The 26,781-nt window shown below is 42.3% G+C and overlaps 1 protein-coding gene across 4 annotated transcripts in view; it reads left to right on the top strand.

Annotated features, from left to right (window-relative positions):
- The window catches only part of LOC104937017 (collagen alpha-1(XVIII) chain), a 53,679-nt gene that overhangs the window by 19,770 nt on the left and 7,128 nt on the right, over positions 1-26,781 (top strand). For 3 of the 4 annotated variants that reach the window (XM_027274289.1, XM_027274287.1, XM_027274290.1), the window contains exons 3-28: positions 10,056-10,303; positions 10,396-10,566; positions 11,201-11,332; positions 16,487-16,561; positions 17,030-17,122; positions 18,853-18,982; positions 19,405-19,448; positions 19,841-20,029; positions 20,169-20,195; positions 20,483-20,545; positions 20,673-20,753; positions 21,343-21,390; positions 21,505-21,630; positions 22,623-22,676; positions 23,030-23,065; positions 23,187-23,321; positions 23,478-23,537; positions 23,670-23,705; positions 24,373-24,417; positions 24,842-24,904; positions 25,114-25,149; positions 25,263-25,346; positions 25,483-25,548; positions 25,783-25,836; positions 25,935-26,024; positions 26,196-26,231. In XM_027274289.1, the coding sequence (XP_027130090.1) occupies positions 10,056-10,303; positions 10,396-10,566; positions 11,201-11,332; positions 16,487-16,561; positions 17,030-17,122; positions 18,853-18,982; positions 19,405-19,448; positions 19,841-20,029; positions 20,169-20,195; positions 20,483-20,545; positions 20,673-20,753; positions 21,343-21,390; positions 21,505-21,630; positions 22,623-22,676; positions 23,030-23,065; positions 23,187-23,321; positions 23,478-23,537; positions 23,670-23,705; positions 24,373-24,417; positions 24,842-24,904; positions 25,114-25,149; positions 25,263-25,346; positions 25,483-25,548; positions 25,783-25,836; positions 25,935-26,024; positions 26,196-26,231 (2,222 nt within the window). Of the gene's footprint in view, positions 1-10,055; positions 10,304-10,395; positions 10,567-11,200; positions 11,333-16,486; positions 16,562-17,029; positions 17,123-18,852; positions 18,983-19,404; positions 19,449-19,840; positions 20,030-20,168; positions 20,196-20,482; positions 20,546-20,672; positions 20,754-21,342; positions 21,391-21,504; positions 21,631-22,622; positions 22,677-23,029; positions 23,066-23,186; positions 23,322-23,477; positions 23,538-23,669; positions 23,706-24,372; positions 24,418-24,841; positions 24,905-25,113; positions 25,150-25,262; positions 25,347-25,482; positions 25,549-25,782; positions 25,837-25,934; positions 26,025-26,195; positions 26,232-26,353; positions 26,408-26,781 lie in introns of all 4 variants that reach the window. The other variant, XM_027274288.1, reaches the window with a different exon arrangement.

Genomic DNA, 26,781 nt, shown 5'->3' with positions numbered 1-26,781 from the left:
TGAATGTTGGATGAAAAACAAGAATCCGCTCTGCTTACCGCTCAGCCCTTTACCCCAGTCCAGACCTCACTTTACCTGTCACACATAAAGCTCCCGTTGTATGTGGAAGTAGTGCAGTGTGAGGGAGCTATAGGGAAAAAAAGAGACCTTTTTTAAAGCTACGTTAAGCGAGATTTCTATGTTGCCTCCAAAGGCCATATTTCCTACATACAAAAACATATTGGTGTAGGGTTTTGCCACTGGCAGAAAATCAAAAATAGAAAAACTGCTGAGCCTTAAAAGGAAAATACAAAGCACTCTATCCAGAGATAGCTGGACTGGATGGATGATGGATGAACCTCCCAAACCACCCCCATCAAAAAGGACAAACCTAACTTAATGACAAATGATTCCTTAATCCTGCTGAAGCACAGCAGTAAAGCTTACTTGCTTTGGCTATGAGAGTTGCTGTCACAGTCTATACACTGCATCTATACTGCCAACAGCCACAGCAGTTACTGCTTAATAACTTTTGTCCTATTGGTGTATTCCTTTTCAGTAGTACGGGAAACGGTACCATTCGATACATTTTATGCATCCATTTTCTGTAGTATCCAAAGGGTCTCCAGTCATATCTACTGCCCTTCCTGGATGATAGGATCATTTTGAGGTACTGGAAAGCATACATGGGATATATAATCTCCTCATTATGTTTTGGATCAACCCCAAGCTCTCTTTCCCAGATTGGAGGTACCCACAATACCTCTACAGCAATCATTTGTTCGTCATCATGATCAGAAGCTGGAACTACTTGACTTTATTCCCTTTATTCCTTTATTTGAGTTACTTGTTTCCACAATCTCATTCTTTTGTTTACTACCTAGAACTCATGATCATAAGTGACATGATAACAACTTACACCTACGTCACTGTTGCCACTGTTGTCATTGCGAACAAGATTTTGAGTTCTCATTCGCTTTTGGTACCAGCTTCATTTCAACTTGTGATATGCAGTCCAGTTTTATGTTAGGATTACTTACCCTGTCAACCAATGCACAGTGGTCACGGTCCAATGAAGCCAACAGAACTACATCACCAAATTGGACACTTCTGAACTGCACGTATGAGTCTATCCATGAAAATCACAAACAGAATCTGACTAGACCCACAATCTGTGCAATATTAAATCCCCGTCTCCTCACATCTGGGAGTCTCGCTTGGTGGCTTCAATCCTCCAGCTGGCATCAATAAGAATGAGACAGTATGCACTACCTCATTTTGCTGCGGTGGGTACAGAGAGTCATTTATTTGGAGCAGAAATTGGCAGATTGGACCTGGACCAGTTTTACTTGTTCAACAACACGTCACAAAGAGGTGTGTCTGTTTTGGCCACAATCGCAATGTGTTTTTTTTTTCTTCACTCAAGTGAAATGAATTTGAAAGTTTGTAGAAATCTATCCTTTTGCAGACAGTTGCTTTTCATCAAGCTGTCTGTGCAAAGGCTAGAAAGGCGTAGTATCATCATTCCCACTGGACAAATACAATTATTGAATTGTTTCCAGTCTTGAAATAATTGGAGAAATGTCCTCAATACTTTGTTTTGAAGACACAAACCACAGAGATTTGTATTACTCAGTCTACGGGCAAAGGCCACTTAATGTTAGTCATCCAGCTTATCATGTTCTCCCAGCAGGATCATGCATTATTTATACAGCTTTGGCTACTGTGGAATTTCCCTGAAAACATTTTAATGTTTATGATTTGTTTCCTTTTACCCGACGAGGTAATTGCATTTTCTTTTATTTATTTATTTATTTTTTCCACCCCGGGAACTAATTGCTCGTGTCTGAATAATCAGCCTCCAGCACAATGCTGAAGTAGCCCCTTTTTTTTTTCTCCACAGCTTTGCACAGGGGTTAACTGGGGACATGGACAGAGTTTTGGTTGATTCAGTCTTGGTGCTTGAGACTTTGTAGCGCACAGCTACTGAGCCAAGAGCATAATGTGTCATGGAAAACTGATTAGGTTATGAAACCCTGCAGATAGAATTCGGATGGGACTGGTGGTGGTGATGTTGGTACCGCACATTGCTGTGGTTCTTGTTCTCAGCTGCTACTTTGTTTATATAACCAACCATTATGAATGTGGAGCACACCTACTCAATGTCAACTGATGACTGTGGCATATAACAAGGGAAAAAAAGCTCTTGTGAAACTTCATTTTATACTGAAATTCAAAAGATCCCCAATGTAATGATCTCATAAAACTTGAGCAGGAAATACCCGCAAACTCCCTCATGGTCTGTCTCGACTAATCGGCTCCTCAAATTATGCCCATTGCCCAGATAAGCATGGTCGAATGTTGTAGAGGTAGACAGAGATTTATCGACATATGAATTAAAATACCTGGGGATATGTGCTTGGTTCTGTTCCAGCTGTGGCTTTGAAACAGCTTATTCAGATTCTCGTAAACCATCTGGTTCATCTCACAAGCAGTTGAAATTTAAATCGCTGTAAATGCTGTTTCCATTTTATGAGATAATCAGCTGTGCTGTGTTGTGTTGATGTCCCGTTAAAAGGATATTAGAGCATGATCTCATGTTGGATTTATTGTGGAAACTGAAGACTGCTGGAGCCAAATGTTTGCACTCGAGTGTGTGACAGAAACAACGTCTTTAATATACAATGTTATGCGGTTGTGTATGAACTGAACTGTTTTGCGAAGGTGTTTGAGCGGTCACAGCAAACTTGCTTCAAAGGTACGTTCTGTCTCTTTATATTAAGTGAGCTTCCTGAGCATTCTGACATTTTCTGAATTTAACCGGTCTGAGAACAAGCCCCTTTTATGCTTCTGCTGTACATTAAAGCTGCACTAGGTAACTTCCCACTTTGGAAACCCCACGCGGCAGCTCCAGATATCTGTTTGCATTTCCGAGCATATGAAGGACTCCGTTGTAACTGTGCTTCCTAAGGACTAAATAAGAGTATCTCGGGGTGGATTTATGGCTCTCTGTTGCAGCTCTAAACAGCGATTTAGGCTTGAAGAAAAAAAAAAAACACATTAGCTTTGATTTTCAGATACATGCACAGTCAGCAGTTTCCATAGAGACTCTTGCAACAGACACTGATTCTGAAAAGATGCAATGCTTTCAAAAGAAACTCAGTTCACCTCCATTGCAGATGCAAAAAGAGAAACTTTTATTTTACGAGTGAGCTTACTGTTTTAACAGTTATTCCATACAAATCATCCCAAGCGCGTCTTCACCGTGTTTATCTCCATGTGTGGTTCATATGGTTCGGTATCTGCAGAAAGGTGCTTGCGACACCATGTAATCCATTTTTCCCCATTGGGATCAATAAATTTGATGCAACATCAACCACAGTCAGTCTGTTTTGGATGAAACCTCTCTGAAAAGGTTCAGCAAATTGAAGTAATGTGGTAGCTTGCTGACTTTGAGACATTCTTGACGTGTTAGACTATCTCCTTTCTGTGCACATGGCAGCCATGCAGGCCTCTCACTCCTATCTGAGCATTGCTATCACATTCCTGACATACAGGAGAGTCACATACTCCAGCGCTACCTCATTCCTAACGTAAATGAATGTCGGCTTTCATTTTGAACATGACAGCCACATATTACCTTTTTGCCTCATTCTTTGGACCCTAATAAATCTAAAGAACGAGGCAACGGTACATGACTGTAGGCAGGGCGGCTTTATTTATATAGCACATTTCAGACATAGACGAGATCTTTCAGGGGGCAGAATGTGGGGTTCACTTCCTTTCTTGCTTACATAATGTGTCATGAAAATATACTGCCATCTGCATCTAGTCTACAAAGTTCAGAAAGATGATAGAAATGTATATTTTGAGGGTGTGAATTAGATTTACTTGCATCAGTAGTACAATCTTTCCCTCTTTCTAGGACATGCAAGTCAATAGTAACATTCGAAGGCCTCCCTAAAGACAAGAAACACATGATTACCGGAGTACTTGAAGTCTGTTTTGTTCTACACTAATGCAAACTTAAACTCTGCCATCTTTTTTGTTTCTGACATCACCCTGAGCAAGATCCGTTCATCGTTGAGCTAAGCGCCGACGGGCTTTGATCACAGCAACACTAAAGTCTGCTCTCCTTGTCTTAATGACTGGGCTGACTTGGCGCTTTAGCTCGACACTAACAGAGCAGCTCAGTGTTAAATGCGAGGCCTTGTAGCCTCACCTGGTCACGCGCACGCTTGTGTACGTCGTCGAGTTGAACACACACAGGCTGTGTGGTCTTAGCAATTTACCGAGAAACTTCCTGCCATCCGGGCTGACGTCACCTCTGCCCTGTCAGTCAAACACAGTGAGCGACCGCATGAAAGGATGCGAGGCGTCTGGTTTTTGAAGATTTTGGGAGTAAATCTGTAGAATGGAAAAGAAACAAAAGGAAATTCCTGGTCACTGCTCGTTTAACTTTATTCAAACACACAGATCTGCAGTGGACATCTGCTCCTCTACCTGTTTGTATGTTTTGCAGCGTTGTCTAAATCATACCCGTCTATGATTTATCCCCGACAGTCAAAGCAGCCGTTGGATTTAATGAAATTCACATGAAATTGTTGTTTGTTTGTGTCGAAATCAACTTCTTGTTGCCTGGTAATGCAATTGTTAGCAGGTGCCGCTGGCACAAAGTAACTATCCATGCAAAAAATGAACAAATTTTTATTATTATTTATTATTAAATCAGTGTTTCTTTTTTATTTGTCTTTGTTTAATGTGGCCCAGCAGAGCGGTTATTCAGAGCTGATCCTAAAACCATTATTATGACATTGTGATTTCTTTTAGATCGGCGTTTCAAAGTCTTGAAGACTGAAGATGTCTTCGAAACAAACAAGGGTTAAAAGGATTACACAGTGAGGTGGGAGCTTCTGGGAGAGAGAACAGAGTGTTTGTCAGATGTGGTGAGGCCACAGCCGCAGAGTATTTGCTGTTGAACAGTGAGGTCTTACATCTCTAAATACTTGGATAAAGTTTACGAGCCATTTGTTCTGTGTTTTTTATGCCGAAGCAAAGTGTGTGCACATGTGTGTTCGATGCAGAGCACGCTCCTATCTGAGCTGATCTGTGATGTGGAGTTATAGATGATTGAGCTTTGATTAGATTCCATGTACGAGCTCTTTCATTAGATGTGACAGCTCATTACAAACTGCCGTGGACTGCCTGGCAGCTTAGCAACTTGGCCAATACTGCGTCCATCATCACCACCTTATTATAACCTATTTTTTTCCCCCCCCTTCTTTCTGACCAAGCTCTAATAGTGTATCTTTACATATGAGTCCAAAACTAGGACTGAGCTAGAACTGTTATTTGACCGTGACCAAACCTACAAAAGAGCAATTGATTTGTAGTTTTTTTTTCTATCAAACGTGCATATTCTCTTCTGTCTACAGTTCATATAGTTCATATTTCTGACCAATGGAAATATGTTTTGTTACATCATGTATGTAGGATAGATGGAAGGATGGCTTTGAATAAAGTTTTGAGCTCTCTGAACCGAGCCATACTGATACACATGTCAATGCCAGGTGGCCATTAAGCCTGGATTATGCAGATTTCAATCTAAATTAGTAAAAAATAGCTTTAATTAGGCCGATGTGCAACGTGGAAATGTGGAGATGGAGGCTGTAAGTATTCAAGTAAGTATTTTTTGAACAGATGAGTCTTAAGTTTAAGTGTTATCTTTAAGGAAACTGGTGAACCCGCCATTATTAGTTGAGGTAAGATGAACTTAAATTCAATTGCTGCCTTAAAAACATGAGTAGACATAACTTTAAAATGGAACTGGTATGAATATCTGTTACCTTGACTTGAAAACGTGAGTTGACATGGTATAGAAGTTTCTTTGACAAGAGTTTTCTTGAATGTATAATGTAATACAGTTAGTTGGTTTAACTCAGTGTGTCAAGTTTAAATAATAAATGATAAATAATTAAACAACTTGTCTTACTTTGCTTCATGAGTTGAAATAAAACTTATCGAAGTTGAGTTCACTGGTGTAGAACAGCATTGTTATTGATACTATAGGGAGACAAACAGGAGAGTCGAGGCTCATTATTTGGTACCATTTCTTAAAATAAATAAATAAATAAATACACTTTCACTCACAATCCACGCGAATCCGTTTAAAGTTTCCCCTCCATCTGTCCTGACATATTAAGCCTGGCATCAGTTCATTTGTTTACTCGTGCAGTGAGCGATGTGGCGTTCGCTTTCACCTGTTTTCACTCAAACTCGACTGCACTCACTATTGTACAGTTGTCACTTATTAAGGTCTTTTCTCTCTCCAAAGGAAAAAGAGGCTGCACCATTTTTTTTTAAATTGCAATCCCCCGTGTTTCTCAAGTAGGCCACTGTACTTTCAGCTATTAATACTGTAACAGTCATAACAGGATTTTGCCATAACTGTGTGTCAAACGGGGACTTTCTCAAGTCGAGAGACTCACGATCCCAAAACACATTGACCCATTTAAGAACCAGCCCTGCGGAGGCAGCGGGGTTTGGATCGACTTGTTGCTCATTTGCAAAAGGAGGCAGGCGTGCAAACACTACAGTTCCCTGTAAACACACACAGAATACAATTATCCTGTCTATACTTCAGTGTTATTTCCTAATACTGCAGTTTTCATGTTGGAACAAGAAAGACTAACCCTCATTATTGTGTCAAAATGAACATTTTTCTAACATAACAGTGTTTTATTGTGATAATTTGTGAACATTTTAATGTTTTCGTTGCCTTCTGGTGAATGTCTTGCTTTCTCAATGCTCACTAAATGTCACAGCCGATTATTCGGTGTACTATAAGTGTGCTAAAACCGCAAGTTAGATTCATCATTGTCTATTTTGCTAGCCAGTTGGCCAACACGTGCTCCTCTTCCCGAGAAAGGGAGTTCACCTTTACCAAAGCCAGCATTATTCCTCTGCGACTCAAAGACTTAGTCACATGGCAGCATCTTGTACTTTAATTTGTACACCTTGAAGTTATTACCGCTATCACTAGGGGACATGCAGTGGATCTCCCGAGCCTTCCTCTTCCAGTGCAGGTGGTGCTCGGACTCAGCCAAGCCTGATTACAAGAAGAAGTCGTCACACCCTGACCCAAATTACTCACAAGTTTCTCACAGCTGACGTGCTCTTGCATTGTTTTACATTTCCACAGTGTTACTCATCAATACAGTCAAATCTTTTTCAACGCAATCAGCTGTTTGTTTGCTGGTGTTTGCAATCAGTCGACGGCGTTCTCGTGGGGTTCCCGTTGCATCATGAGAACTCGAGCGAGTGGTGCCTCGGTTTCCATGGAGATCTGTCCAGCTGTTTTAAATTTCGGACCCAGTGGAGGAACACCTGCAGTGATGTCACTTTGGGAGAAGTGACAGGCTGAGCTGCGGGACCGTTGGCCTGACAGACTTTGGCAGGACTGACAACACTGAGGGAGATATAAGAGCGACAGCCAAGAGACGAATCACTAATATCTGAGTCCAGGCTTCTCTGGAATCAGAAATAGGTCAGGGAATATTTGGAAAATATTGTCTTGGAGCTTGTTTTAGCTTTCACTGCATCAGCTTAATAAAATAAAACGCCTAAAACATCAGACAATCTGTGAAATTTGAAATTTCGGCCAATTCTATTGGCCAAAAAAGCTGTAGCATTGAAAAAAACTTGTAGTTGTTTGTTCCTGTTGAGTTTGATTGTAATTAAGGGTCCATCTCCAAAACAAAATTATGGAAAAGTATGTTTTCATTAGTGCATAATCACCCAAATTTAAGAATATATATGTTTTTCCTACTTTGGAATGAGCCTTTTTGTCTCCAGATGCCACAGAGAACCTCCATGTGTCTACAGCGTTGTTTCCCTTTCATGTCAGAGAGGAGAGGGTGAAGCGAGGGGGTTTGCAATCAGCAGCTACACTGCTAGATGCTACTGAGTCCTTCACTCTGGAGCTTTTTTTTAAAGGGGAAAATCGGTTGGGAAACACTGCTATAGTTTAATGTATTAATCACAATCACATCCAGTTTTTGGCATCAGTCGGCCAGGAAAAATGTGAAGCAACATCCTCTTCTTTCAGATTCTCTCACGCCCAATCAGAGCTTTCCAAAAAAAAGCCCTCTGCTTTAGTGGCTAAATTAAAAAAAAAAAGCCTTCTCTCTTGTGTTTTCACTCAAACACAAGTTAAGAAGCGGCGCCAGTGTCCTCATGAATCTGTATTTATCTGCGCCGCTCTTTTATCAGATATTGGCCTGTGATCCGGTTTTTATTGTCTTCTCACCAAAAGATGAGGAAGAGATTTACTGCAGCACGCCGTGCTGTTTCAGTGTAACGGGAGATCTTGACGAAAAAAAAACTACCTGCAAACGTCGTTTTAGATTTAGTGCGAGTGGATATAGTCTTTAATAGCAGGTCTGAGAAGAACCGCTCCAACCCCCTAGGCCTTGTGTAACATCCAAAATCACTAGTGGCTAAAACAAATATTTCTTTTTTCAAACTATCCCAGAGACCATGTTTGAACAGAAGCAGCTCTATGCTGTAATCCAGCTTAGTTACAGTACTCAGCTACAGTGGAGCTCGTACGGCAGAATGAGTGAGTTGCTCTTCTTTGTTGTGTTTTAGTTGCAACAATCCGCAGAGGTTTCAATCCAATTAATGGAAGTCTTGTTGTTTGCACTTTCGGTGTCAGTCTGTCTCTTTTTGACTGTCACTTCTTCACACACACACACACACACAGGGCGCGTGGTAAGCCTAATTTACAGGAGCTGCCACTGCGCAGCACGCGTGTATTAGTCTAACCTAATGCCTTCCAGATGCCCACGCCTCTATACCCCGCTGCCCATACAGCTCTAAAAGAACAGACGATTGTTCCAGGGGTCTTCCCACTAAGGAGAACCAGGTGTGTGTCTAACAGAGAGAGGGAGCAGGAGGGGGGTTGGAAAGGAGATGTTGTGGTAGGTGGGCATTCACAAAGTGCTCGCGTGTCTGTGGGAGAGAGGATTAGATGTGTGTGCATTCAGCCGTGCGTACAGTAATGGCAAGTTTACAGAATGGGATGATGATGATGATGATGATGGGTGGGGGCTTTAGACAGATGGAAGGGCCTTCTCACCCTCTTGGCAAACTTTATGGGGCGTATCTGATATTTTGTCAAACTGTGAAATATCCAGCAAGAATAGTTGAAACCTCCCCAGATGGTGTCAATCCTCAGTGCTCAGGGAGAAGATCTGTGCTTAATGAATTCATATAAATAAGGTTTATATTCAGGATTACTGAAAAGTTATAACTCCTACAGTCTGTCCTGTGGAATATTTTAATTTCCAGGATAACGTCGTAGTCCTCTGACCCACTGTGGGGCTCCAAAATGAGCAAAAATGAGCTGTAGACCACCCCGTCAGCGTTTTTTTCTATGGATCGGGTGCCCTGTCATTTCTAAGTACCCATCAAACCCGGAGCTAACGACTCACTACACAACAAAGCTTCATTATGTTTCATCTGGGCTGACGCCAACTACGAATTTAGACTATTTGGGAATATAAGGGGCAAAAATCTATTAAAAAATACTTAAGTTAGGTGAATATTTAACATCTTTTAAGTGGTGCATGTCGCCGAACACAGGCTGCCTGACGAATGGCAAAACCGGTGCTTGAAGGCACCTTTCCTCTCTGACCTTTGAACCCAGATATGTCGGCCTATAGGAAAGATAATTCATTCAGAAATTCAGATTTTCACTCGACTTCAGAAGACGGCTAAAGGGGAGATCTGGCTGCAGGTGCTCCCACACAAACAGGATTCGTCACACATCGTTAATAAACTGATTTCGGTGGCTGGGATAAAAGATGTGTTTGGCACCAGTAGACAGCGAAGTCATGAAATGCACCAGTGCTGTTCAGTTTAACCCGTGACACCATGTTGTTTCCATATGGCAGCGATCAGTCTTCTTCTGCCTCCTTTGTTTGACATTTTCAGCAATGTTGCACTTTGTTGCATGAGAAATATTTTTCCTTTTCCCGTCCTCTTACATGGTTTTGTCCTTTTTTTTTCTGCAGAGCGCGGTTCTCAGGGAGACTTGGACCTGACTGAGTTGATCGGCGTCCCCCTTCCTCCGTCCGTCTCCTTCGTCACAGGTTTTGAGGGTTACCCGGCGTACAGCTTCGGCCCGGACGCCAACGTTGGCCGCCTCACAAAGTCTTTCATCCCCGACCCGTTCTACAATGACTTCGCACTCACGGTCACGGCTAAACCTACCACGCGGCGTGGCGGTGTGCTGTTCGCCATTACAGATGCTTACCAAAAGGTGAATTTACCTCCAACTCACCTGTGGCTTTTTTCATGTAAAGAAACAAAGTGAGTAACGATTTTCTACATCTCTTGATTTCTTCTTGCAAGATCGTACACTTGGGTGTTGCGTTGTCCGAGGTAGAGGACGGTTCCCAGAGAATCATACTGTATTACACCGACCCGGGGACAACAAGCGGGACCCAGGAAGCAGCTTCTTTCAAAATGGGCGACCTGACAGGAAGATGGGCGAGGTTTACCCTGACTGTACAGGGAGCAGAGGTGGGTGTGCTGTGTTCATCTGGATTTCAACGCCAAGAAATCATGATCATGTTTGAACATTGTTTTTCTTCTGATTTATGTTTGTTATGTTATGTTTGGCTAAATAATCGAGTAAAACAGACTAATTACTCAAACAAGCGAGTGTAAATAATATATTTTTGGTGAACTATTTAGACACTGATTCGCTGCACCTTTACAGTAGTGGGACGATATGAATTATGTAGGATTGACTCAAATTAAACTGTGCGCCTGTGTTTAATGTAATGTTACCCAAACATAATGCAAATATAACGATACCCCGTCCAACAGTGTGGCTCACTGATGTGTTTTTAATAGTTCTGGCACAGAGGAACGAGATAGATCAGCCTTTGGATGCACGGACAACTTTGTTGATTTTTATTCTTATTTTTTATGGCATTTATTGACAATAAGACTTTAATAGCATTCTAATGCAATACGTCTTTGTTCAGGAAAATTAGACTTAAACTGAGCCAAGAGACGTCGCCAAAGTCAGAAGGTTTCAGTCACTTTCAGGTGTCACTTTTTTTTTTGTAACTGCAGGGAAGAACACAGATGTTCTTTTTCTATTCTAAGAGTTATAGATTAGAAATAAGTGTGTGTCCTCGTCCCTCAGGTGCGTCTCTACATGGACTGTGAGGAGTACCACCGAGTTGCCTTCAGCAGGAGCCCTCAGCCTTTGACCTTTGAGGCCAGCTCGGGCATCTTCGTGGGGAACGCCGGGGGTACGGGCCTGGCGAGGTTTGTGGTGAGTCTGGATGATACTATTGCGTACTCCTCTGTCTGTGCACATGATCATCTCTTAAAGAGTTTCCTGTTCTGTGTAAATATCAGCGAGGTTTGGATCAGTGCGATGACAATAGATGTCAAATACATTTCTGGTTGCAGAAAACAAACGTGGCGTTTGGGACGTTGCCTATTTTACATTTGAGGCATGAACACAATAGTCGGTTGTTGGCAGCTTTATGACCGCCACAGGGGACAAAGAATGAATGAGTGCATGTGTTTATGAGCTCTGTTCTATCCTGCGAGAGCTCATAAATAACAAAGCTGTATGTGATTTACATTGTTTGGAATATAGCTGATCTCTCATCTTGAATGACTTACGCCGAGTGCAACTGTGAGCGCAGAAGCCAATTCTCTAATTAAAACGAGCAGATTCAAACAATAGTGAGGACGCAAGAGGTGGAGGTTTGACTCCTGTGTAATTGTTGTTAAAAATACCCCTGTGTGGTTATAATGAGGGAGTGTGATGAGCGATCCCGTCCAGGAGAAGCGGTAGTAACGCATGCGATGCCGTGTTCTGCTCTCGGCGCTCTTGTAAAAGAAACGAAACCAGTAAATGTTCTGGGCGCTTTCCTTCCAATCAGCTATGATTTGCTGTTTTGCGGCTCCCAACAAAAAAAAAGGGCTGCGTTTGTCCCAGTGCAACAGGAGGGATGATGAGGAGAAAATAGTTTAGTGTAAAGGGAATAACATCCAATCCAATGTGCGTCAAATGCTGCCACTTAGTGGCCCTACGCTTCAAAATATGACTCTGTAGGTACCCCTTCTTTGGCATCTTGTCTGGACTGGATCCGTGCAGCTGGATGGTTTGAGGTGTTGTCGAAGTCAGTTGACGTAGGAGAAAGACAAAGAAGTCCACATTCGAAGGAGGTGGGGTGGAAGGATAGGTCAAACAAACACGGGACTTTCACCCAGAAGACTTCTTAAGTAAATGTTGACTTCTTATACAGTATAATGTGTTTACAACATACACAAACTCTTAAACCCGATATTTTGAAGTTCGGGTTTAATATTTGGGAGAACATGTTCCTATCAGATAAGCAAACAGAGTTATGTATCTCAGTTTTCACTCTTAATCAAGATGTTGAATCTGAATCTCGTCCAAGGCGTTATGAAAGTGTTTATTTTAATAAGAAAAGAGTGAAGCACGCGTTGTAAAACACGCCACATAGATCAACTCGTGTCCCGTGCCTAATCTAGAAAAATCCATGACCCGTGACCTTCAAAAAACCTCCAGTGCTGCATTGCAACCTTTGTCCTCCTCATTCTCATCTGATTTCCAGTTATGTAAGCTCCATGTGACGGATAAACTGCAAGATGTTTTGCGTCCAGGACAGTGAAAAGAAGTTCTCATAGCCAAGCTTTCTCTCGCTCTCGTTAAGCTTTTATTAGAGAAATCTGAGGAGAGTTTTAAAGAAATCCGTCAAGCCAAGCAGGGAGAAAATGTGTTTATTCAGGGTTTTTTTGGGGTCTCGAAGGGGAGTCCATTTTCTTTAATTTCTCAAACTGGTCTCTCACCTACAGAGGTTTCAAACCAACACTGACGTGGGTATTAATGCCGAGGCGGTCAGAATCATTTCATGTTGCCATCATTTCAAATCTGTGTTTGTTCTAGAGGGAAAGTGACCCCTTAATATGACCGGTTGATATTTTGGACTCAGTATGATTTGTATTGACTTGTCAGTGGCTTTGTGGGTTGGCAGGGACACAAAGATATCAGGAGGTTGTTGTCTCTCGAGTATCACAGTTCAGTTTAGTGTAATTTGTAATGAAGATAAAATGTATTATTATATCCCACAAGTCTTTGGCCAATGACTTTCTGTCAAAGGTGCATGGGAACAAAATTCATTTAGATCTATCTTTGTTAAAGTAGCAATTCATCTCAAACAAAACCACTATGAGAAAGAATTTGCAGGCCAGCGGTTTCCTTCATTCACTCACCTCTGCCATCAAATTATTCTTTTCAAAGCTCATTGTCTTTGCATTTCTTCCCTAAACACTCATAACCTGCAGCACCTGACTGATTGTGAGCCGGTCTTAGTGACTTAAGAGTCCACTGGTCCACTTTTCCTTTAGTACAGCCATCATAAGCTGTGTGACATCAGGTTCTCTGTAGCTCTTCTATCTCTTGCCAATGAGCTCCATCCTCCCTCCCCTCTCCTTCTCCCTGTTTCCTCCCCTCTCAGACAAAGAGGACCAGTAGTGACTGTGGTTTTCCAGCTGTTCGCTGTTTGAACTGGCAGCTCCGTCAGAGAAGATCTGTCCTCTTCTCCCGGGGCGAGCAGTAACGCGGCACACAGCACAAGTAGTAGCGCTCTGCAGTAGTAGACTCACGCACAGCTTCACATGATCGCACACATGCAAACAAACGTACGAAAATATCCCCCCCACACACACACTATTCACTTATTTCTGCTTACTAAAACACACGTTTGTGTGTGTCTGGCAGCATCTGCACGTGCGAGAGAAATAAAAAAAACAGGCACAAAGATACGGCAAACCATGTGCAAAACAATATGAGTTTTCTGATCCTCCCTCAGCTGTTGAATGTGTTTTCTTACCCATAACACTGAAGAAAAACACAAGTCAAGTATGTTTATGTCCATGATGTGTGCAAGTGTGTAGAGTGTTTCTTGCAACAGATTCTGCATGAACTTTCTGAGCTATATAAATGCCGCATGTAGACATGGTTTTCTCACAGTGTCAACTTTTATTCCCCCCAAAAAATAGAAGTATTGCCCCGTTAAAGGTGCAGATTTTGGGGTTTATGTCCTTTTCCAAAGGTAGTATTTGAACAGTTTTGCATGGCTGAACAGTGAAAACATGCAGAGGTCTCTCTACCTAATCCACCACTTTACACCATCCTCCACAAGTCTTGGTCCGTGTTGTTAAAATGAAATTAACTAGTGACACCTTGTGGCAAAAAAAGAGTCTCTCAGCATGTTATCCGACGTCATTTGTAAGCGTAGTAAAATGATGTGTCATAGTTCCTTTTTAAAATCATTTAAAAGTGCACTGACCTCAGCTGCATGTGTGACGCCACACACACACACACACACACACACACACACACACACTGCCAGCAGCAGCACAACAGTCCTGCTCTCTGTTGCTTTGGCAACAACACTTTCCTCAACATGGCTCATGCCAGTACCAGCAGACACAGAACAGTACCGTAGAAGTACGTAACCTCTGCCTCAGCCATCCCTAACATCTGAAAACACTGACCACACTGCAAACAGCCTTCATTCATATCCAACACGGCCTCTAACAAAGTGATTACAAGCGTAGCAACCATTCAGAATTTCTCCACAGGGATGCATTTACAGAATTAAGACGCCTTATTAGAAACAGCAGACTTTAGTTTATACGTCTCAAAGTCAGACCTCACCCAGTCCTGGGTCACCTCGGTTCTCACACAGAGCTTATTTAAGTTCCGAATAGTTTGACTAAACCCCGAAGCCAGAAGTGTTGCTCCAGATTCTGATGACTCGCCCTCCACACGGGGCCAATTGTGTTTTCTCATGGCCAGAAACAGAGATGCTCTACTGGTCTAACCATCCGGACAGCTCATACTTATTAACCACGTTTATTAAACGGAGCAGCGATGATGCAGGAAGAACCTTAAACGACGTATGAAAGAAGCTACGACTACCTTAACCTATTCTAAGAATAATTCCACCGCGTAACGAAAAGTCAAGTCCCAAATCTAAAATAAATGGTTCACTGGGTCCCCAGATGAAAGCTCAGTCCCCACAATGTGATTTCACTTTCAGCTATATGACCTCTTAAAGATCCCCTACCTCCCTTTTAATTGTGTGCATGCATGCATGTTGGTGTGTGTGTCACTCAAACAGCCTGACACTGACAAACCCTCCCACCGCCTTCAGAGTGTTTACATTCATACGATTCAGAAAGTCGAACGAGCTGACCGCTTCGATCTTTCGTCCGCGTTGTCGTGGCTCGCGTTACGGAGGGGAGTTCACAAACGGCGACGTCTGAGAGGAGTGGAAACGTTTGCGTGGCGCATTCTTTGTTTATTTCAGATGTGTTGTTTACTGCACAAACACATGTGTCTCATTTGGTTGCTACCCCGACTCACATCCACCCACTCTCTCTCTCTCTCTCTCCATTTCTCACTCCTTCACTATCATTAAATTTCATAGACTGTGCTTCATTCCATTGAAAACAGGGGTTTGTCCTCTGGCCTGAACTCAATATCAATAAACTGAAATTGAACTGATCTAATAAGAGGACGGACCCGCTGACTCTCAAGATTTCAAAGTTCCAGTCACAATTGCATGTGTGCACACGCTCACCCACGTGAAATAATTGGAGAAACACAGCAGAAAGCGCACAGGAACGACGACAATGGAACTCTTTCTTTGATCGTTGACTGGCCACTTGCAATAGTTACGATTTTACACCCAAACTAGTTAAGTTATGTCCCAAGTAATCATGATGCAAGCAGGTTTACCTCGCCAGCCATGCAAAGGAAATGATGTTCCCCGTCATACAGGTCTTCCTAGAAACATGCAGGTGAAATGACACAATAAACAATGTAAATAAATCAGTGGTATTCACTCATTCACCTTCTGTATAAAGGAGCATCCACCCATTAATCTTGGCCTGTTGGCCATGCACTACTGTCTGTATCATCAGTGTCAAAGTATTAACACTTCACGATGTCTGACAGCTGTTACCGAGCCCAACGATGGTTCTCTTGGACCCTCAGTGTACTCACAGACACTTGGAAGTTTGTTTTTTTTGGTACAGTTCCACTAAAATTATGTAAATCAAGTTTCAATGTGACTCTTGCTCGTATAATTTGCACAGCATCCAAAGTGTAGTACGGTGTTTTAAGATCAAGTTGTTTGCATGGGCGTGAGACACCGGTCTCTCTGCCAGATGTTTGTTTGACAGATGTGCTGGATGATGGGTAACGAGGGGGAGAGCGATAGATAAACTGTCATGCTGAAAGAAAGACGCAGTGTGTGGCTGGTGTGTGTGTGGGAAACACACACTAAGCTCTGATTAAAAATGTAATGACGGACAGAATGAGCTGAATTAACCACGGAGCATAACACGGGACTGTCTTCGTCCTCTCTCTCTCCAGGGCTCCATCCAGCAGCTGGTACTCAAGTCTGATCCCACGGCCCCGGATGACCAGTGTGAGGAGGACGATCCTTATGTGACGTGCTATGGAAACACACACACACACACACACACACACACACACATAGAGCTTGTGTCAGAATACAAACAACACCCTAACATAGAACTTTTGCTCCATCTAGTGGCAAAAAAAGTTCACTACAGTAGAAAATATGGACAAAATGATTTGGTCTTGGATAGTGCAAATCACAATGCATTGGCATACAGTGATGTTTTAGACAATAGTTTGCTTCCACATAGCAAAGCCAGCTCCATAATGAAATTGTTTCCCAGTTTGGGGTGGAAGAATATGACTGGTTTTGACCTCAGCCCCATCCAACACCTTTAGGATGAACTGTTTTTCCAAGAGTTACGCCTGTAATCCAGATTTTATACATTTTGTATCCTAACTATGATGCAAATGTCAGAGTTTCATGCATGTTGTCTTTCCCGGAGGCACAATCACGTCTCATCATGGCTTAAACGCTTTAATTTCTTCACTCAGGCTTCTGGATACGCCAGTGGTGATGACGCTTATGAAGACATGGAAGGAAGAGACGAAGTGAAGAAGATTGTAGAAGAGAGAGAATACAACATGGTGTGTACACACACACACACACACTCAAACACACCACACTATCCCTCCGTCCTTGCCTTTTAGCCAGATTGGACTCGAACCAAAGAACACACAGCGTCTTGTCCTCACAGGCCTGGTGGAGACTGGAACATGGTGATATGTGCTGCTCCCTGCCAGCTCTGTGCAAAAGAAAACAAGCATACAACAGAGCAACAGAAGAGAGCCAGGGGTGGAAGGACTGTGAGATTATTTTAGTTTGATAAGACTTGTCCTGTAGATGATTGGTACCGATAACCTCGGGTGAACTGAAGGACTGAAAGCAGCAGGGGAACAGCTACAGGAGCCCAGCTCGCTCCAGAATTCGAGTCTGGTAACCTTGAGATTGCCAGGCAACCGGCATCAACTGCAGAGAGTCACTGACCCGGCCGTGAAATAGATGCACAAACACAAACTAGGAACCCGTCAGCTATCGCCGGATGAGTGCAACAGCAAGGTTCTTCCAGTGTAGCGTGTGGGAAAGTGATATTCAGGCCAAGACTTCAGCAACTTCAAACCTCAGGAATGACAAGAAAGACACATTTCAGCTGATCTTACTGGAGTGAAATGATTTCAGAGTGGACCCAAAGTCAAAGACAGTGCTCACAAATGACTCATTTACAGTTATAGTCAACCCCAGCAACCCCAACACCGCCAACCCCCACCCCATTATAAACAGAGCACTATACAAACTGAGGAAGAGCCAGCTCATCATCTTGCAGTGAGGTTAAAAATAAAATAATATAATATAAAATAAATACTCCTCGACTCTGGACTCATGGAAACATGCTGTGTTTTCCAGATGTTTGATAGCTCATCTCCAGCCAATTCTGAACTATTTGAAAAATGTCCTGCTCAGCCACATCAGGACAGTCAGAAGACGAATCCAACGCAGGAAAGTCAGGATTTATTGCTTTTTCACTGCTATCCATTTCCATGGATCATTCATAAAGAGGACAGCGAGGCCTGAGGTCAAGACGTTTTTTTTTTTCACCGCGGCAGCAGATCGTGTAAAAAATATTGCAGAAATAATGTTGATGTAACGCGGCGCTGTGAGTCAGCTTGGTGCGATGTTTCTTTGAGTCTGACGCTGGAGCTGGTCTGAAAGAAAACATTTCCTACCATCTGTTTTATCAGGTCTTAACAGATAATGAGAGTTCTGCTTATGAATACATCAAGAAGTCAAAGGTTGAAATAATATTTCTTACACGGAGCTAGTTAATCCTCTTATTTTCCACATGCTTGTTTAATAAGTTATATAAACAAATGTTGAATTAATAACACATCCACACTAATTATTTCCATTCAGATCATGCATCTCAGAACCTTTGCTAGTTCATTCTCATTTATACGTTTCCCACGGGTCTTTGAAATCCTTGAGAGTTTGTGAATGTGAGGTGGGAAAAGATCAAGGCCTGGAAGGTTGTTTTTTTTTAATGACATAATTAGACTTGCAAAAAAAGATTTTTTTTAACTTATGTTCTGCGGTGTTTAACCTTAATCCATGTCTCAAACTGTGCCGCATTGAGTCCTTGAATTTGAAGGGAATTAAGCCTGAAAAGTCCTTGAATTTGATGTTTGAGGGAGCCCTGTTTGCCATTTAAAAAAAATCTACCCTCTTACATTTTCTTATAAGACGAAAACACGTCCTACATTTCGTTCCATTTTCACGTTTCTGTCAGGATTTGACCTTTTTCTCATTTTTTTGGTTTTAGCCCTTCCCAGACCAGGACCCCACTTACAGCAGTCCAGTCCAAGCTCCACCCACGGAGATGTCACCAGTCGACAATGATGATGAAGACATGGAGACATCTGGACAGGAGGTGGCGACAACAACAGGAAGAGGTAACGGGAAAAAAAACAAAACACAAATCTTATTTTTACATTCATATTTTAATAAATCTGTCTTTCGTCTGGTGGCAACAAACGGCAGCCAGAAGCCAAAAACTTGTCTCACACACGTGCATGGTAGCATTTCTTTTAGGTGTGTGTGCTGACATAGAAGTGATGCTGTAATAGAAAACCCAGGTTCCTTCTCCTGGGTTGTATTTCCCAAAATTTGCCAGCAGATGGTGCTGCAAGAGACGATGTGTCCTTCACAGAGAAGCAGCCTTCTCTGTCTCCGTCTGTCCTCTGACCTGTCTCCTTCTGTCCTCTGACCTGTCTCCTTCTGTCCTCTGACCTGCCTTTAAACAAGGTTTCATATCATGTGATTCTCTTTTATCGAAAACTCAACCAGCATTTGATTCAGTGTGTTTTTGTTACAGCAAAATCATTTCCAACAAGTGCTCCAGCCTCCGTCCTTGACACTGTAAGTGGTGATTTTCTTTCTAATTTAGACATCACATATTAGTAATACATGTATCTGTATGGCTGTTAACCAATGTCCAATATAAATAAAAAACTGCTTTATTAAGTGTTAATTAAGTGAAAATAAACCTCAACCATTGAGCTGAAATCCTAACAGAGACTTCATCATCATCATTCTGTGCTCACTGGGAAAACTCACAAAGAAAGCTGGAGTCACCAACATTATGATGATGAAATTATATAATAACTGCTCATTGGCTCCTTTACCTGGAATCTAACAAAGCCAAAAATACTTCCGCGGCCTTCCTTTAGTTAATGTTGGTTTTATGACTTGTTATATCTCAGTGGATGAATAAATGAATGAATCGCTCACTGAGTCTATGCTATGTTTAGTCCCGCCAGGTGTCTCAAGGACAAAAAGGGGAACGTGGCGATCCAGGTCCTTCCGGTCCCCCAGGACCACCCGGCCCTCCAGGAACAGCCTCGGGAGATGGCGAGGGAGGGGAGCCCGGACCCCGAGGTCCGCAAGGACCACAGGGACGTCCAGGTCCACCTGGAATTCCTGGGAAAGATGGACAGCCTGTGAGTTTTATCTGAAATATTCTATTTTTATTTCAACTTTTAAACATCCAAAGAGCTATTTAGAGCACATTCTGTTGTTGAGGTCAGTCCTGCTAACAGGAAAAGATAGACTGGTTTTCTATTTTTGTCTTTTCTCCAGGGAAGCAAAGGTGAAACTGGCGTCCCAGTAAGTAAAGTCTTTCCAGTCTTGTAGATTTCTAGGTTCCTTCTCGTGGGAGTTGTTTTTTTAGTCTCTCTGGGGGCAACTAATTCAGAGAGCTACACTCGTATTTACTGATACTAAATAATGATCTTTACAGACCTTCACCACTAGATCTAGGTCACAGATCTGCAGTAACATCAGAGCCTCATTCCTGATATCACTCCTTACTTACACTCGACCTGTGTTACATGACCTCTGCTGTGGCATTGAGCACAGCTGTTACTGTCTTTTTTTGTGTGTGTTTTTTCCAGGGAGCAACTGGAGTTCCAGGATTCCCAGGACTCCAGGGAGAGCCTGGCTCCCAGGGAGAAAAGGTAAACGACACCTTTCTTTTAATATCATGATACCTGGACATTAATATAGTGAGAATGTAAATACTTTGGCTTATATTCAAAGCATATAAGTAACCAGAGTATAAAGACATCTGCTGTCTCCCTGCAGGGTGATCCTGGTGTCGGACTGCCAGGTCCTCCAGGACCACCTGGACTTCCAGGTCGACCTAGCAAGTCTGCCATGTTCCTGGTAGGTTGTTTCAGATCTTTAAAGTCCAGCCACGGGTTAAAGTTGAGTAATATTAGACTTCAGCGGAGATCTTGTTCTAAAAAAGCTGAAATCTATAATATTTCATACCGATGCAACTTTATTATATTCGTCTGTATATGCACATTTATCTTTGCTATTTATAAAAGTTGAACTGGTTTGTTTTGCAGATGCAGCACTAATACTCAGTTACATAACGCAGCTGGCCTTCCAGTTTTAGAGTCATCCAGTTGCTTTTAATTTGTACTAGATTAATCCCAAATAACTGAAACCATTTATGTTCTTTCATCCACAAACTCTGATCATTTATTTGTTTTTTCTAGTGAAGTCACAGCTACAGTCCGTGTATTGTGTTGCATCTGTTGTTTTCACTGCTGTTTTTAATGCACCAGTAATATTTATAAATGAGACTATAAAAACAGATTTTGGTCCAAAATGAAACAACTGATGCCTGCCGTGGTGATTATTTCATTTTATGGCTGAAGCATTTATGTTTTAGAAGTAATTATGAATCCTGAAAGGAATATCAAGGATCCGGGCATACACTAACCAGCTGGTGTGTTTTCATCAGGAGGGGTCAGGATTTGAAGACTTCGATAGCGATGCAGAGATTATTAGGGTGAGTGAAGTTTTTATTGTTTTCTCATTAGATCATAACGTCTGATGCAACCCAATGTTCTCTCTAAAATTTTAACACTGTGTGACTGAGACATCTCGCCTTGCCTTCCATCAGGGGCCTCCAGGACCTCCTGGTCCACCGGGAGAGCCAGGGCGCCCAGGAACCCCATCCGAAGACATCTTTCCTGGACCTCCTGGAGCCCCCGGGAAAGATGGAGAAAATGGTGAACCTGGACTGCCTGTAAGTTTTCCTCCTTCATCACATCGAGTAGAAATATCACGTGAATTGAAGTTCTTCCACACATCTGTAGAAACACCAGGTTGTGACCCGAGCAGGACAAGTTTCTAAGTATAATTAGTGATTTCTTTGAGCGACCCAACACTGAACATGTTAACATGTTGTAACTTATACATCATCTTTTAATTGTAGGTAATAGCTTGTCCGTCATAATAAACATTTAAACTAGCTTCTGTTTTCAGGTGATTGAAGAGTGGTTTAGTGGCTCTGGTTCATGGTCTGGTTCATGGTCTGGGTCTGGTTCTGGTTCAGGGTCTGGTCAGGTATTAACATGTGGTCCCATCAGATCCAAGGGACCTGAAAAGACAGTATTTCCCCCCAACTTTATTTAAAAACCCATGTTCGTTCTCTGCTTTCCTGCCATTGCTTGCAGCACATCAATGATCGATGTGCAAACATATTGCGTGTACGTGTGTGTGCGATTGAGAGACTTGTGGAAGTGTATGCATACACTGATGAGGTATTACTTGTAAATGTTAACTGGCTCACAGCATCATCCCCTCAGTAAGCACCCACTTACCAAAAGTCCAATTATCCCGGAGCTGCTGTAACAGCATTTTGGCAAAACAAAACCTCTTGTAAGAGCTTCAGAACATGGTCTGAAACGCAGCATCTGTTGGGGGAAATGTGTCTTTTGTCTTTTTAAAATGTCAGAAGCTTTTACTAACCGTGTGAATGGTACTACTCATGGTTTACTGCAGCACTGTTTTGGTGCACAAAAGGTTTATTCACTTCAGATCCTGGGAGCCCATTAGCATTGTTTTAATATGTTTTCATGTTAACCAGTTTGCTCTCGTTAGCTCGCAACCTACCATCCAACCTTTTGTTCAAAAAATATGACTGGCGCCAACGATTTTAATGACCCAGAATCCTCACTGGATTCTGGAAAAGATCTCAAAATCTGAAATGTAAATGTGGTCTTGTCACTCTTGCAGGGTGTTGATGGAAAAGATGGGGATCCAGGCCCTGCTGGGACAAAAGGAGACAAGGTGAGGCAGAAGAACAAGAAGTCCACTTGTTAACCTGAATGTGCAGCACGCCAACCAGGAGCTGGCTCTTGTTTGTGTGACCACTCTGACTTTTGTATGAGCTCGCTCTGATTTCCCTCGAGCAGGCCTCTTAGTGCTCTGTTAGCAAAAACAATTACACGCCAGCTAAATAACAACCTAACACAAAGAGCCAAGCTTTTAATGAGTTGACCCCGTGGACTAATAAAGCTAAGGGGCTCGAGTGTAAACAAGTCTGCGTTTCATCAGCCGCTCTGCCTTTCTGTGCAGCCCCAGGATCTGCAGTCGCTCTCCAGTCATTGCTGTAGTTCATTGTTATTTGATCTGTTTAACAGGGAGAGCCTGGCGTGAACGGGCAACCAGGACCAAAGGTGAACATCTTCATATCCAACATTCATATCTCTGCCACACCTTTTCACCTGCCCCTGTCTTTTAATCCCCTCTTGTACTTTTAGTTACCTCATAATAAGCATTATATTACATCTCTTGCAGGGAGATCAGGGTCCTCCAGGGTTTCCAGGTCTACCAGGCTCAGAGGGTCCAGAGGGCAAGCCTGGTCCCAGAGGTCAACCTGGCCTTCCTGGGCCACCAGGTCCCCCTGGAAGAGGATTCATGTTGGACTTTGAGGTACCGTTCTACTACTTAAAGTACTGCTCGACCTGCCACAGACAACATTAGTGTCGTTCTTATCATAAGGAGTTGTACTTAAAGTAATAGTTCATACCACTAACTAACAATAAGCTCATAATTCAATCACTGTGAATATATTGTTGTCAATTGTAGGACATGGAAGGATCTGGGATCCAGAGTGCTTTTGGAGCTGTGCCCTCCAGAGGTCCACAGGTACGAAATGCATTGAGTGACAACATCATATAAAGAGCAGGAGAGAAGCATAAGATCATAACATCAATCATTATGATGTCATTTCTTCATACTGTCAACTGTTATTACATTGACTTGTATTTTGTGACACAGGGTCCTGCAGGAATCCCAGGACTTGAAGGACCCAAGGTGAGTGATATTTGTCCAATTGTGTAAACACAGTTTCCTTCTGTGGGTTAAAGTTTAGTGTTAGAATTAATCTTTGGGTTGGGGTTAGGCAGTCGTTGAGGAGTATTTAGATCCTGATGTGTCTAGGATCAGTGTTTGGTTTGAAACATGGTCATTGAACATGGCGGGTATAAACGGCTCAATCGAAAGATTTTCAGATGATTGTACACTAATGAAAAGATAGTCATTCATATTCTAATTAATTTCTGCCATACTTTGTAAATAGAGTGCCCCAATTCTGACACAATGAACCTTTAAAGCTGCCAAGGAACTTTTATTCTGTGTTGAATCTGGCGGCCCCTGTGGACAAAAGTGGTAGTGTTTTCACCACTTTGTTTTGATTTGAATCTGACCGAGGATAAGCGGTATGAATATGACTGAATCTGAGCTGATTAAGGATTATGGAGCTGAGAATAATTATATAGAAATAGCCTGATGCTCAGTATTAAATTGAGACTGTTTAATAACCAACTATAAACTCCTTGCAGTACATTTAAGTAAAAGTATGGGATCAGGAAAATGTACTTAATAAATTCTTGAGCTGATTCCCACCGCTTGAATCTATCGTTTTATATCCTGAATTCTGAAATTCGGGTAAGTCGTCATGTTCTCTCTCTTCCTGTCATAGGGTAAAGACGGATTAGTCGGCCTCCCAGGAAATCCAGGTGAAAAGGTGAGTCTGCTGTAAAGTTCAGTCCCCGCTGTCATTTTGTTGTACGTTTTGGAGATGTCGGGTTCATCTCAGCACGGATCAGACAAGCTTCTTAAATGTCTGGAACATTTAGGTCATAGTAAACAGCTGTAAAGTGAAAGGCCACATGGTGACGAGGGGGATGTCAGCTTTTGGCAGCAAGCTGTTCTGGAGAGCGGGAACTCGTGTCCTCGATTTACCTCCCTACAGAAACGAAGCACGGCAATGTACTGCAGAGAATTCGACTTCGGCGTAATTATTTGTCAGCAAAACTAATTAAGAGGAAGCTGCAGTCATTTGGTTGTCTTATTAATTTGATTACGTGGGGCTCTTTGAAATGAATTGATGGAAACATGTTATCTCTGACTAATGACATGATGTGAATGCGTCTTTGCGGTATCTGTAGGGGGAACCAGGTGCTACAGGACCACCAGGGTTTCCAGGACTGGAGGGAGTAAAAGGGGCAGAGGTTAGTGAATGGATGGACTAATAAAACATGAACAGATGACTTTATTAAAATGTGTCTCAGAGCCATTTTTACTATCTGCTTGGTGGAAATATGGTTTAAAAACTGAGTGTTTAATCAAATCTGGTAATGGAAGAAATTCCTAAAACAATCTGTAAACTCTCTCACCATTTACAACCTGTTGTATGTGGCTTGATTTGTGTCATCTACAGGGAGAAAAGGGGGACAAAGGTGATCCAGGACAAAAGGTAAAACCACCACCCGACTCCAACATGCTCACACAGTTGTGTACTTTCAGAGTTTAGTGTAAGTTCAGAGCTTCCGATGTTGCCATTTGCTGAAAATGTCAAATGTTTTTCAGGGAGAGGCAGGACGTGATGGGCTCGCTCTGCCTGGTCCTCCAGGTCCACCTGGACCACCAGGACCCATTATCAGCCTCCAGGAGGTAAGTAGTTACAAAAAGTGAGAGTCCAGTGTTTGTGCCACTTTCTACCAACTTGTCGAGGGTTTAGAAGTTGAGCGACTGATTTGTTCAGCGAGTCTGTTTGACCGCACTGACAAACATTCTCCTTCTGCCTCAGCTTCTACTCAACGATACAGATGGTGCCTTCAACTTCTCAGGGATTTTTGAAGCTCAGGGAGCCGCTGTGAGTGTCGGACAAACTTCAATCACAGTTCAAATGGTTTTGACGCCGTGACAGCAGAACGTGCATTTTCTGATCGCTTTTGTTGGTTTTATAGCAGCACTGAATTACAGTTAATGCTTTCAGCTGTCATGTTCCCTAAATGTCACAAATGAGTCCACAAACATGGATATGACAGCATGTAGACAAATCAATTTAACTTTTCTTCATTTTGTTGTTTTTCCTAAATGTTTGCAGGGTCCGAAGGGTGACATTGGGTTGCCAGGAGTTCAAGGACCTCCAGGACTGAAGGTATGCACATATCTTGTATTTGCTCACATACAGTATGTGTATGATATCTAAACTAATATTTGTGCACATGCATGATTTGTTTGTTTGTTTACACTCAGGGTGAAAAGGGGGAGCCAGGGCACGTCATCGCGGCAGATGGATCCATGCTGTCCGGCCTGGCTGGTCCAGTGGGACCCAAAGGAGTCAAGGTTATATTTGTTTGTTTGTTTGTTTTTCAAAATCCAGATAATTTCCCTCATATTCTACATTTGTTTTTGTACCAGGTTTGGTGTTTATGTTCTTCTGTCCCTGCATGTTCTTCACAACCATAATCATGATTCCAAGTGTCCAAATCAGTGCAAATGTATCTTTATTTGCAGGGAGATAACGGTTTACCAGGACCTGCTGGAATCCAAGTGAGTATTTGGAACAAATCAGGTTTTCTGAATACCATTTACTCCAATTGATTCAACAAGTATGGATGCAGGTGCTATACATACAAGACATCCTGTCAGTCACTTTGTTTTGTTCCCAACAGGGCCCTATCGGACCACCAGGACCCAAAGGAGAATTTGGGTTTCCTGGAAGACCTGTAAGTATAATTCAAGCCAATTTCGCGATTAATCTATGAATAAATGTATCAATAAATTAAAGGCATTTTTCTGAGACTGAAACTTATAATGAATATTTATTTATGTAAAATGATCAAATTAATGTAGAATAAACACAGAGAAAGTATATATAAATTTATTCATTTCATTGGATTAGGGTGCACATATGCACAGTGCAAATAGAAAAAAGCCAGAATGAGGAAATATACTGACGAGTGCCACACTCCTGTAGTGTAGACTGGCGAGGTCCCGTGGAGGTAATTTCAGCAGGTTGTTTTGCTTTGAGGTGATATGTTAAAGTCATGTTACTTCTGTGGAATTTAAATTCGGCTTTGCAAACTGTGCAAATTGCCTT

This window comes from Larimichthys crocea, chromosome XXIII (genome assembly GCF_000972845.2).
Source record: "Larimichthys crocea isolate SSNF chromosome XXIII, L_crocea_2.0, whole genome shotgun sequence".
Classification (NCBI taxonomy): Eukaryota; Metazoa; Chordata; class Actinopteri; family Sciaenidae; genus Larimichthys; species Larimichthys crocea.
The sequence above is the reverse complement of the archived record's forward strand: the minus strand, read 5'-3'. Positions and strand labels throughout refer to the sequence as shown.